This window comes from Tinamus guttatus, unplaced genomic scaffold (assembly GCF_059628265.1).
Source record: "Tinamus guttatus ecotype Peru unplaced genomic scaffold, ASM5962826v1 Tinamus_guttatus_pri_ptg000459l, whole genome shotgun sequence".
Lineage (NCBI taxonomy): Eukaryota > Metazoa > Chordata > Aves > Tinamiformes > Tinamidae > Tinamus > Tinamus guttatus.
This window is the reverse complement of record NW_028288993.1, coordinates 6432007-6444788: the sequence shown is the minus strand read 5'-3', so window position 1 is coordinate 6444788 and position 12782 is coordinate 6432007. Positions and strand designations below refer to the sequence as shown.

At 47.1% G+C, this 12782-nt stretch overlaps 1 protein-coding gene across 17 annotated transcripts in view; it reads left to right on the top strand.

Annotated features, from left to right (window-relative positions):
- FBRSL1 (fibrosin like 1) overlaps positions 1 to 12782 on the top strand; it is a 484528-nt gene that overhangs the window by 421654 nt on the left and 50092 nt on the right. For all 17 annotated transcript variants that reach the window (XM_088532476.1, XM_088532466.1, XM_088532474.1 and 14 more), the window contains one exon: positions 6514 to 6559. In XM_088532476.1, coding sequence (XP_088388602.1) covers positions 6514 to 6559 — 46 coding nt within the window. The remainder of the gene's footprint in view (positions 1 to 6513; positions 6560 to 12782) is intronic.

Below are 12782 nucleotides of genomic sequence, written 5' to 3'. Positions count from 1 at the left end.
ACCTTGTTCAGCTCCATGACCAGCCTCCGTGAGGCCCAGGAACTCCCCAGCTTCCTCCCTTCTCCTCCTTTTCAAAATTTCCTTTTTCAGTGCATGCATTTATTTATTTATTGGAGCTGAGCTGGGAAGGAGAGGGAGTTTGATCTTTTCCTCGGGGAGACAGCAACTGCTCGGAGGAAGATGAATCATAAAGCATGGCTAATGGAGGGAATCGAAAGGGGAAAACTGGGCTAGAGCCATCCTCCAGAGGCCGAGGATGGATGGAGAGGAGCGGAAAGAGGGGTTGTGAGGCCCGTGCCCTGGGGCTCTGGTAACAGCCAGGCTGTGGGTCGGGTGTCCCGCTGCTTGCGGAGCGCCGGGTCGCCCCTGCGCCGTGGGGACGGGGCACATCTGTGCGGTGCGGCGACGGACCCCAGCAGCATGTGCTGAAGAATTGCAATCACTGCTTAGTCTAAACTGGTTTGATCTATCCCCAAATGGTTGTAAAATGATGAAGAACATGCTTTGGATGCAGAGTGGTGTTATTTTAAACCTCTCACTGCGTGGCCAAAAGAGAAGGTCCAAGACAAAGCCTGGAGCGTGCAGAAAGGGCTTGTTCCCTCCGCGTCGCCCTGCGCTTGCTGAACCCAACTGCAGCGTTTCCTTGCGGATGCCTTCCAGGCAGCAAGTGTTTTACATCACTTTGCTCTCGCTTTGCCATCTTGTAAATTCAGTGCAATTCGGCAGCGAATTGGGACCAGTGATCTCTGCTTCTAGGCTCTCTGTGGCCTAATTTAATTCTCTGTTCCCAGACTTGTGCTGGCTTCTCAAAGGGGCTGTTGCAAAAAATAGTCTTGGCTATATAAACTGCTAAGAGAAATAAGTGGTTTCAGAAGAAAAAAACTCATGGAGAGAGATATGGGTGCCCTGTTCAAGGCCTTCTGCAGGAGAGCAGCAGTACTGAATATGCATGTGTTAAATGAACTCGAGCTAGGAGCCTAATGAAGCATGTTGCAGTGTGGAACTACAGTCCAAGAAGCTTCTTGTTCCTAGTGGACCCTCTGGTGAGTGAACTTTCATGCACGCTGTTCGTCAGCTCTTGCCAGAGATGGCCTTGAATCAGAATCAATATAGAAGTATTTAGGATACTTCAAGGCCTTGCCATTTCCATAAGTAGTTGCCTGTTGAGGTTATCTGTACTGCATATTGCAATGTGATGTAGCTAATGCAGAGTAGCTAAGAGCATGGCTGGAGTTTTAGAATCGTTGCTAGAAAGCTTGAGAACCACCTGGGATGATTCTCATTTGGGGATTATTATTTATTATTAGTGCTTATTTGCACTGGAGAAGATAGCTGGGATTCTGTAAGTGACCATGAGCTGCAGTGAGATTCGTCAGGGCGCTTTGGTTGCTGTGCTCTTATCTAACTGGATTTTCACAACTGCCCCGTGCCCAGGAGCTCCCGCCAGGTCAGTGTCCCAGCGGTCCCCGTTGGGTGCTGGGCCCTTTCCAAAGCCCATAACTTGTTGGTGAAGGTCTCGGTGGGGAGGGAGACAGGTCAACCACATCTTTGCCTGGCCAGAGAGGATCTCAACATTAAATTTGATTTGCAGAAATGCAGTGTGTATCCGGTTCCCTCTTGCTTAATACCTAGTGCAGCTGGTTTGTTCTGTGTTTTGGACAGCTTCGTACCCTCCCAATGCTGGTTTTTCCTAGATGACTTCACAAAAAGGTAGCTCATACTTTTTCACCTCAGTCTATTTTTATTTTTTTTTTCCTGTGACTGCGAATTGACTGTTTTAGAGTCAAACTTTTCTTTTGTTGTCTTAATCAAACCAGGATTTTCCTCCAAAGTTAATTCTATTTTTGAAAGGACCCTGAATTCCCAGGTGGCTTGAAACATCCCTGCACAATGCAGGCAGTGTTGTTCCGAGCTTGCTGGGCTGCTTCTGTATCCTGGAATGTGCTGAATGCTTTTTTGGTTTTCAGAGAAGAAAAATTCTAGGGAAGTGAGTGCATGCATGTGATTTCTAGGCTCCTCCTGCACCTCGCCGTCTATGTTTCCATTTCCTATAAAGAATCACAAACTAAACAATACCTTCCTGTTTTAGTTATTGTTCTCATATTACTGAATGAAAGGGTCTGGTATTAATAACTTCACAGAAACGACTGGAACACGAGAAAACCATACTGACAGATGCTGAAATTCACCACTAGGCCAGCGATCAAATGGCATCACGAGAGTAGTAGGTAAAAGCAAGGGAGACAGCAAAGACGGAATGAAAATTGCCCCAAAATTCCTGGATTTTGTATTGGGAGTTTGTCTAAGCATATCCAACACTAAGGAAACCTCCTGAAGAAGAGGTTTTCTTGAGAGCTTTCTAGTACTTGTTAAGTTCAGCAACAGTGTGAAAACAGTGTCTCTTGAGGGCAGCTCTTGGCTGTCTGTTCTAGACAGCCACCCAGAAATACAAATATGAAACTGTATTTTACTGCTTCCCTTTTCTTTTGCCTGCCATACTGAGTTGTTGGGGTTTGCCCTATACAGGACATCTAATCAGGATCCTTAGCACCGTGTGCTTTTGCTCTGTATAAACCAAGATTACAGCCTTATTAGCAACTTAACATCGTGCGATGAGATGAGACACCTGAAGTGTCAGCCCTGGACATGGAGTTCAGTGCTCAGAGTGAGGATCCGTGTAGCTTCTGTTTTCAGTAATAAGGACCTGTTTATTCCCTGTTAGCAATTTTGGTGAATGCAGAGGTGAAAGAATAGCAGTTACTGAGAGCCTTGACAGTTGACAGTGCTGTCTTTGAAGCAACATTTCTTTTGTTGTTATACATAACCATTAAATTAAGAGCTTTTGCCTCTTTTAGCTGCCCTGGGTTAGTAGGAATCGGGGCTTTCTATGCCTCACTGTTTGCCTCCAGAGAAGAGGGTGTCCTGCCTCCTTTGTGGTTACCACGTTGTATTTTGAAGAAAGAGTGTCTTTGGCTCTTCATGGGCTCTTCATGCTGAACACAGAATCAGCGTTTATATTTGCCAAGTTCAGGGGGAGGATTGGTAAGGAAATGCTCTTCTGCTTTCACTTCCCAAAGCAGCGGTGGTAGAAATGTTTTTCTGTAAGGTGTTCAGCCTAGTTTCAGATCGTCGCAGAACTGGGGAGAGATGTTTTCCCCTTTAGGTCTGGGTGTACAGCACAGCGAAGAAATAAAATCAAAAAGGAGTGGAGAACTGGTAGCTTTGAACACACTGCAAAGGGGCCCACACAAGGCTCAGTGCAGATCTCAATGTGCCTTCAAAGAGGTGCCGAGCCTTAAAAATTTGGGGGATGTGAAACTGCCTGTGAAACTGCTGTGCGTTGAACTCATTTGTGGGCGGTTCTCTTCTGCATGATGGTAGGACAAATGTCACAGCCCTCCCGCTTTATAAAATATAAAGTTCTATGTGGAGAGAGGGGAGGAATTTGCAAGCAGCAGCTTTTATAAAACCACAGTTTTCTTGGGCTCCACAGTGATACAGACCTAGTAGGTGGGCACCAAATGCGCAAGGACGACTGCAGGTGTCTTCTCTGGGCTTCAGGCCGATCATGGCTCTGTTGTTCAGCAACAAAATTGTCTTGGAAAGCAGCGAGAGGTTTGGGGGTGCCCGGAGCTCACTGCTGGGCCCACTGCTCCCCAGGGGAGACGAGGAGGAGGCGGCAGGAGGGGGAAAGGAAATCTCTGGTTTCATTTTCTCATCCAAAAAAAGTGTGATTTCCTGGGATGGCTGGAAACCCTACACATAAAGGGCTCCAACTGGCTGGTTTGCTCACAAGGGAGAATTCCACTTTTTTTTTTAATCCCTTCTTAAATGCAAATGCTTTGCAGCATATTTGGGAGGAGAGTCCTTTCAGCAGATGCATAGGTTTGCTGGATTTTTTCACTCATTAGTGAGCTCGCCCAGACACATAGGTTTTATTGTACACTTTCTTTAAAGGGTGACTGATGAAACTGAATGATGTATTCAGGCTCTTCCTCCCCCAGCTTCCCTCCTGCCTTTACAGCAACTCACCGAATATGCTATAGCACAGGCATTTACTGTTTCAGAAAGGGCTCTTATGCCAAAAGCTGTTCAGATCTGCAGTTAGAAATCACCCAGAATGAGAGCAAAAGCTAATGTAAACTCTAGGCATGAGGGTATATGTGTACTGTGACTGTGATGTTGGAAACTGCTCTGCAAATGTTGACTGTGATTGTTAAAGCAGTGCCACACGCGTGGGTTTGGATGTCAGAGCACTGAGCAATAACCCATGTGTTTTACTTTCTCTGAACAGTGATTTTTCTTGCATATTCTTTCTGTATAACTTGGACGGGCAGTGAGGAGGTCCCGGGCTCGGCATTAGCAGCAGTGAGTGCTGAACCCTGGGCAAGCCCTGCAGACAGGAGTGCCCTGCTGGTGGCCGCAGGGCAGCGGTGCCCAGTGTCTCAGGCCAGGCCCCAAGCCCCCGGGGCCACGTGTGGCTGCAGCCAGGGCCGAGCCTGGGACACATCCCAGGGCCGATCCCGCTCCATGCAGGACCCCGGGGCGGCCGTGCCACGCGGGCTGGAGCTCACGGCCGTGCTGCACATCCAGCCACTGCACCTCAGCATTTGTGGCTCAACCCCCAGTTTACTGCGTGGTCCTCAGTGCAGCCACCAGCCTCCGTATGCCAAAGCGTCATTCCCTTTGAAATGGGGAGAATCCTGTTATCCCGTATGCCCGTGCGCAGGGCGTACCTCGAGGACAGAGCCTGGTTGTGCTGAAGTGGTTGGTGTCGACGTGCGTCTCCGCTGGGTATTCCTGGAATCGGCTGATTTATTCTGGATCTGTTGCGAGTGTTTGTTGGTTACAAGCAAAAAGTCTCGTAACAATGAATCATAAATTCAGAGTTGACTGTAAAATACTTCAGACGCCGCTGTTGCTGCTCTACAACACTGTTGTGCTGTCTTTGTAAACCAACCTAGGCAAAAGCGGCTGTAAATTCTCCCTAGATTTAATCTATGCAGGGAAGGGGATCGTGCAGGTAACCTATGGAAAAATTTGACTGCCTTTTCGTAGGATTTTAGGATCCTCTGGATGCTGAACTGTGTAATGATCATATACACTACAGCTCCACTTGCAGCTTTGTGCTGGACATGGTTTAGAGTCTTTCTCATGTGTCTTGACCCTTCTTTCATGCTGCCTTGCCTCTTTTTTTTAATACATTTGTTTTCAGTAAGACGTTCAACGCTTAAAAGTACCAAGTTGCTTAGAAATAACATTAATAAATCACTCTTCTTCGCTTCTTACTATCTCTTATGCAGATCACGTTGCATTTTACTATTTGTTTTTCCTCTTGCATCATTATTAAAAATATGTAACAATGTAATAAAATTCATAGCGCTCTTTATCATGCAAATCTCTCAAGACACCTTAGAATAAAATCAATAAGATCAGAATCAAAATCAACGTAGTTCATCCATGGGTTGAATTAATTCTTTTTTCTTTTTTTTTGAGCAGAGCCAGGCAAGGAAGGCTTTTTTATTATTTTTAATATCTTCTGCTGTTCAGCGCTATCCCTCACCCCTCTTTTATTCATGCCGCAGTCAGTGTCAAAATGTCAATGACATTTTCAGCTGCCTTGTGGATATTAGCAGTGTTGATAATGCCTCGTGCTCACAGACCAGCATTGCTTCTGTAGAGGCTTCTTGCTATTTCATCAGATAGGGGGGAGCAAAAGCTTATGCTGAAGTAGGTTGACTCTTTGATATCGATGGGAAGAGATGGGGGGTGGGGAAACCATCAAATTAACTCATAAAAGCTTTATTTACAATGAATGGACTTTTTCTCCTGTCTGTCATTATCATCTTGTCTGTAACCCAGTGACCCTGATTATCATGAAGCTGTTTACAAGGTTTAGGTTAATTGGATTTCTTTAACTATTTCCCAGAGCTGTGAGGAGCACTAATTCACTGCAGCGGAGTTCAAGCAGCGTAACACAACTGGCTCTGCAAGGAGTCAGGCTTCTTCCAGAAGGAAGTCATTTTATTCCATAGCACAGCAGCATGTACCTTTCAGCTGGTTTAATATTATATCTTTCATGTGTATGTGTTTAGTTGCCACTTGTGTTGTCAATACACAAATTACCTTTTGCACCATCAGCTAGAAGTTAGGCATATTTTCAATGAGACAGGCTTTGAAATGCTTTTTTTTCTTCAGGTCAGTAGCAGCTTCACATGTTTTTTACGTGAAGAATCATGGATAAAATAGCTGTGCATTGCATGGCTGCCTAAATAAACGAGACAGGAGGATGTAGCTGGGTGAGATCAGGACAGTACTTGTCTGTGCTTGGCTTTCATCTCCTCGGGATGCGCGCCTGCTCTTTAATGGCACAACATTGCACCCTCCAGGTGCAAGCTGTAATTGCAGGTCTCAAGCTAACCAATTTGTTTTATGAGGGCTGTGTTTTTGTGAGCAAACCTTCCTAAATTCTCCTTTCGCATTACTCACCCTTTTCTTCTCTTCTTTTTCCAGGCTTCTGTAGGCTCTGAGAAGCTGTTTTCCCCTGCAGCAAATAAAGGTAAGTGATTTGGAGAAATTCTTTCCTTATCTTAAAGCAAGAGATTTGAGTGCATGAAACTGTCAACAACATTGTGCAGATAACAGGACACCAGTTTTGTCTGTGCCGTTAATTTTGCCGCCCAGATGTCACAAAGAGGAGCTTTGCAGGCTCGCGATGACTGAGGTGAAACCCAGAGCCGCGCTGTCTGGGTGCGGGGCCGCGGGTCGGGTTCATAACAAATGTCTTAAGGAGGAGGATTACTAACAAAGGCAGCATCAGCCTTTACTGGAGGGGGATGTGCTGTTTTCCTGTAATACAATCAAATCCTCATTGCCTTCCAACCGAGCAATGTTTCGGTGCTCTCTGTATTATTCTCACAAGGACTTGCACGTCTGTGCTGCCAGTGTGCACAGAGCATTTGTGTCTGCACGTCTCAGTTCTCCACGATGAGGTGGAAGGTGCTCGGCATGTTGCAGGATTTCAGCCTCCAGCTCCCACTATTACTTTTAATTGAGAGTTACCTGTGATACTCACCGGGTGTTGCTAAGAGACTGGGCCTGTTAAGGTTCCCTTTGGGAGTTACAGTGACATATTTCTAAATACACTGAGCCCTGCTTTGAGGGCTCAGTCTGTCTCTAAAACAAGGCAGCTCTCTAGTTTGAAAGACAAAATGTGGTGTGTGATTGAAAGCATTATGCTGGGAATGGCTCCACTTTGTCATGCAGGGAGGTTGACGCTCCTGCTCTGGATGAATTGCAGGCTGTATAGCTGTTCTGCAGCGTTCCGGGTACCGAGCTACGGAATAAATCAGTGCAGAGCAGTAATGAATCCTGGGGACATACAAATACCTTGAAGAGGGGAGATGAGCCCCGTTAATAAGAAGTGATGAAATAACCTTCTCGTGTTGTTTCAAGAAGGCCAAGAAAGGAGTAATTTGCAGTTGTGTAGGAGTAGGTGCTAGCCGTGGAAACGCGTTTGGGTTGCTGCGTGCTCCTTCACCTGGACCCAGGCCCAGTTTGTAGCTGTGTTCTTCAGCAGCGCCAAGCGTTAGGGGTTCTCTGGCTTTCCAAGCCTTGCAAATTTTCCATGCCAAATGTGGAAACTGATGACAAGCCCATTATGTTATTATATTTGCAGATATTTTTACAAAAGCGTGCAGCTTTATCTGGGGGAAGGAGGGAAATTTGAACAAATGGTGGGGAAGAGCATTTATCTTCTCTTGGCCTTGGCTCGCTGATACGGCAAACCAGATTGCCCATACAGCACTGCCTCACAAAACAAGAATCTTGCCATCCTGAGCAAATGTGTGGCACAGAGATCTGGTATAGAGGCTTATGCTGAAGTGTTAGCAGCTTTGTTGGCTCTTCTTGCTGAAGCCTGAGATCCCCTACTCCTTCGTAGCTCTGCAGCACGAGTTTTCAAAATACTGCTTCATCATAAAGTTAAATGTGTGAATGGCTGCGAATTTGCTGTCTTGCAGTCTGTGTTCACTGCTGTTTACATGCCTGTAACTCAAGACTGTTCTTGTTTAGTTTGCAGTGGGTAGAGCTATTGCCAGCTTCGGGAAGGTTTGGGTCCAGATTATACTCTTTGTCTTGGTCTTGTCTTTTCTTCTCCCACCTGTGCTGGTGGAGCTTGCTGATGGTGCTGGTCTGCATGAGCTGGATTGTGGGCCAGCTTTGCTGGGGCGTACCTCCACTTTTGGCACAGTGCTTGTGTTGAGAGACGAGATTAATTTGCCTCGGCAAGATTTTGTGCAGAAACCCAAACAGTGCTAAATCCTAACCCTAGCCCTGTTATCACTCCTGCAACAGAAGAGCCAGAATTTCTTTCTTGCACATGCAAATGAAAGCTGCTCTGACTCGACCAGTCTTGGAGATGCCATATGGCAGGGAGAAAGTGACTTTCAAAGTGTTCCGCTTAAATTCCTTTTCCAAGATAAGAGCGTTGATTTAAGGCCCCTGTTTGTAAGGACCGGAGCCATGGTGACTGCAGGGAAAGGATTAGTTAAACACAGTTAAACACAGTTTCCTGATGTGCACACACACAGGGCGGCACGTGCGTGTTGTCTCCTGTGGGCATTTGCACTATGCCCTTCTTTTGTAGACACTCAGGGCCTTTTTGGAAAGATATTAACTGGCAAATCTGCAGCACCCATGCTACAGCGTTTATTGGAGGTAACCGGGCTTTTAAAATACAATAAAGTGATTCATTGTGTGGTGCAACACCCCCTATTTTTCCACGGAGTTTCCCTGGGGATGTGTTTGGACCTGTGTATTTGTTTTATGCTGTCCTTGCGTATCAGCAGCTTAGTGGTGCAATTAAGTATTAAGACGGACGGTTTTCACGTATTTGAGCCTGTAACAGCTGTAAAACGTAACCTTTGACCATATTTCACAGCCCCACAAAAGGCCGTGGGAGCAGGGGCTTTTGTTGGCTGCTCTGTGCTCACCTCCTCCCGAGCCAGCGCGGCGGCGGCTCCTCCGCCACCAGCCCCTGTGCGGTGCCAGATGCGCCCATAGAAGTCCCCGCCCGGGCACGGTGGCTATTGTGCAGGGAGAGAGGTGGCCTGACCCAGGCGACCTCAGCGGCCACAGCTGCGGAACAGGCTCAATAGGGGCAGGGAGCTGCGTGCGGAAAGAGAGAGTAAATCGAGTAAATCCTCCACGTGAGGACACGGCCACTAAAAGCGAAAGCGGAGAGCTGCGATCCGCTGCGCTCACGGGGCTTTGTTTCCTCCCGTAGGAAAGCATTTGTTCCGCAAACTTGTGGCTGCGGTGCAGGGTTACAAGGACGTTGCCTGCCAAGGGCCGGGTGTTATATCCCCCGGCTGAATAAATCAATACACAAATAATAAAGGTCTGTTTGTTCCTTCATGCCGTTCCCTTCCTGGGGGACCTCCCTGCCAGGCTTTCTGTTCTCCTGAAGGGCAAGTGCATTGCAGGGTCCCGGAGATCCGGGCGAAAGCTGCGGCCCCGTCCCTCTCCCAGCAGCAGGCTGAGGGAGATGATGGTGACCAAGATGAGGGCAGGAGGGTTTGTGCCCTGCAGAGGTGAGGGGCACCTCCACCCTATAGGTGGAAGGACCGCAGCCCGCGGGTTGTAGTGATATCTTCAAGTGTTGGAGATCATTTGTGTTTCAAGATGCTCGGGGATGTGTCCCAGCTGCTGCTCCCCTCCACAGGAGGCTCTCCCAGTGAGGTGTCCCTGCGTGGGCCACGTGGCCTGGCCGTGTCTGCCCCACAGCCGGGACCTCACGGGCAGCCCAGGCCGAGCGCCTTGTGGGGACCCCAGGGAGACGTGGCACAGAGCGAGCAGGGTAACCCGGCTGCCTGGGCGCACAGAAGCTGCTCTCCAGAGACTGCCCCGGGCCGGCTGGGCGCTCGCCGAGCTCCCTGCCTCGATTTCCCCCTCCTGCGAAATGTGGAGTCGTGCTTGTCAGCCTGCTATGCGGAGAGACTTAATTAATGAATGTTTATCAAGCGATTATCAAGAGATCCTTTTAATGAGAGATTCCATAAACAGTGCAAGGCTTCATTTTCACGGCAATAATAAACGGCAGTGAAAATAAATCTTATCCTTCCCCCGCATATGCACCCTCCCATGCCCCCCTAGGAACAACGACTGCTTACCCTCTGCTCCCGCTTCTCCCCGGGTTTCCAGGCGGAGGGCTTTGAAGTGCTATCTTTCATCAGGAGCTGTACACAGCCTCAAAGCGCTGCAGCTCGCGGCCTGCGTCTTATCCCCGTGACAAGAGGGAGGCGAGCTCTCCCGGCACGCGGGTCCTAATTGTGAGCCCTGGGACGCGCCACCGCCACCCGCCCCAGCGGGCCAAGGCAGCTTAGGGCCCTTTGAAGTTGCCTGCCTTTATTATTATCTGTCCTGTTGACCACAAAACTGCGCCTTGGGCCAGCAAGAGAGATTGCTTTTTCAGAGACAAGGCCGAGCCGACAAGCACATGCAAACCCGAGGAGACCCCTTGCTCCTCCAAGACCAGTGCACCTTAATTTTGTTGCCTTAAGGCTCTCTCTCTCCTTTTGCTCTCTTCTTCTTCCCTCTTTTCTTCCTTTTTTTTTTTTTAATTCAGCACTAAACTGTCACACTAAATCATTTTAAAAGCTGCAAATTTAAAACCTCCAGTGTAGGACATGCTGTTAAAACTGATGCTTATTGCTGCAAGATGCTGCAGGAGGTGGAAGGAGAGGCAGCGGGGCAGGGACAGGAGGGTTGGGGCTGGCTCTTGGACAGAGCCAGGCAGAGCAGGAAACCATCCCAGCAAGGTCCACATAACGTTGAGCTGCTTCTGTGATCAAGCCACCTTCAGAGCCTCGACATCACTGTGCTGCTCTGCGCTGGGTGAAGGTCACCATAGACACGGAGCAAACAAGTCTCACTGTACCCAGTCAGACAATTAGCTGTATTTTACACAAATAGAGGTCGGGAGCGATACCATAAATTTCTTCACTTTCCTGTCTTGGGTCCATGGCAGGATCTGAAAGGGAGAAAAAACAAGGATGCCTCCAATGTCTTGATCTCAGCTTTACCCTCAGGTTTTGGTTGCATTTGGATGAGGTAACCATCCTTTGCTTTTTAACTGCTTGGCCTATCAGAACTTGACAAAGATGGTAATTTACAGCTGAATGTTTGGCCAAGAGTCCAGTGTAATTACAGGCATGCAAAAACTTCCACAGCAGCATGTATAGTAATAAAAAAATAAGTACTGCATTTATTTAGATAGCAACCACATTGCTATGATTTATACAGCACTCAGGATGCTCTGCAGCTGCTCTCCTCCCCGTGTTGCATCTCTTGTGGTTTTATCACAGTCTTACAGTATGCTGTGTTTTTCATGGCGCGCTGCACCTCAGAGGGCTGCATGAGAATCTGCGTTTTAATTTCGTTCATTTTCTAAGCAATATTTTAGTCGTCTTAGCCACAGAGAAGAGCCTGGTTCTTCTGGGCTTAAAAAACAACAGGCATTTGTAAAGAAGCTCAAATACATTGTTTTTAAACCTCATTTTAAACATGGTTTGTGATTTGTAAGTGCTTTTGGCTGGCAACACTGAGCTGTTGCTATATCCCCACATGGAAGGCATTCCAGGTATCCGCCTTTTGAAAAGTTCTATCTCATTTTGTCACCACCTGGATTAGTACTTCAGCTTTCTGGCCTTCCTGCCTGTGTATATGTATTATTATACAGTGACCTGGGAAGGAGAAGGAATTTGATTTTCAAACAATGCGGGCAACCAAGATAATCATGCAAGTAGCAGCCAGTTAGCCGCGTTTCAGAACAGCACCCAACACAGAAAGTGGTGCAGAAAGTACAGCCTTTAATTCTCTTGCAGTTTTCTCATTTTGCAAGCTCTGGAAAGCTCTCCCAGACTTCCCTTGAGGAACGGGAGTATACTCTGGCATCGATATATCACCTGTTTGTTGCTCAACAGTATTTATGTTATACAATCATATGTATTTAACAGTAGTCAAACCATAATCATCCTTCTGTGTAGCACAGGGGATATTTACCTTAAACCGTGCTTTCTGATTAGCTTGATAAAGCTCAGCTGATGTTAGTTAGTGTGCAAGGATGGAACATTTAGTGGAGATTGTCGTATGCCTCGCAGAGCTCGCGGCGCCGTGCGTGCACGGGCCAGCTCTGCTCGCACGCTCTGCCGCGCGCCAAGCACGGTTATCTCCCGGGTTGTCTCCCTGTCCTGTGCGAGCCAGCACAGAGCCGGCTTTGTAGCGAGGGCTGCAGCCAGGAGAGTTGAAAAGTTGAATTATAAACATTTCCAGGCCTTCTGGTTGGTGTCTTGTGTTTTGTTTTGTTATTTTAAGGATGTGGGGTATGTTGCTGCATTCCTGTCAGTGGGATTAGAATGAATAGAGGCAATACTGTAGGAGATAAAATGTGTTTAATTATTTATTTGAGTATTACAGACTGAAATTGCTTTTTGATTTAAAGCATCCAAGTTATGGATATGTTTTTGGAGTAGCGAGAGGCATGCAGAAACATATATATTCACAGTTACCCAGGGTAATGTAAGAAGTCTCTTTGTTCGGCTGCCCTTCCTCTGCAGAATTTGTTCATTTCCTTAAAGATTTTAAATTTCAAATGCAGCCTTGTTAAGTATCACGGAAAACTAACTGCATGCTGTGCCTTGCCCACCAAAACATAAATAAAATAAATAAAGTCTTCGTTGTATAAATGTTATGAAGTGGATGGTTTATTTTCTTTAATTATA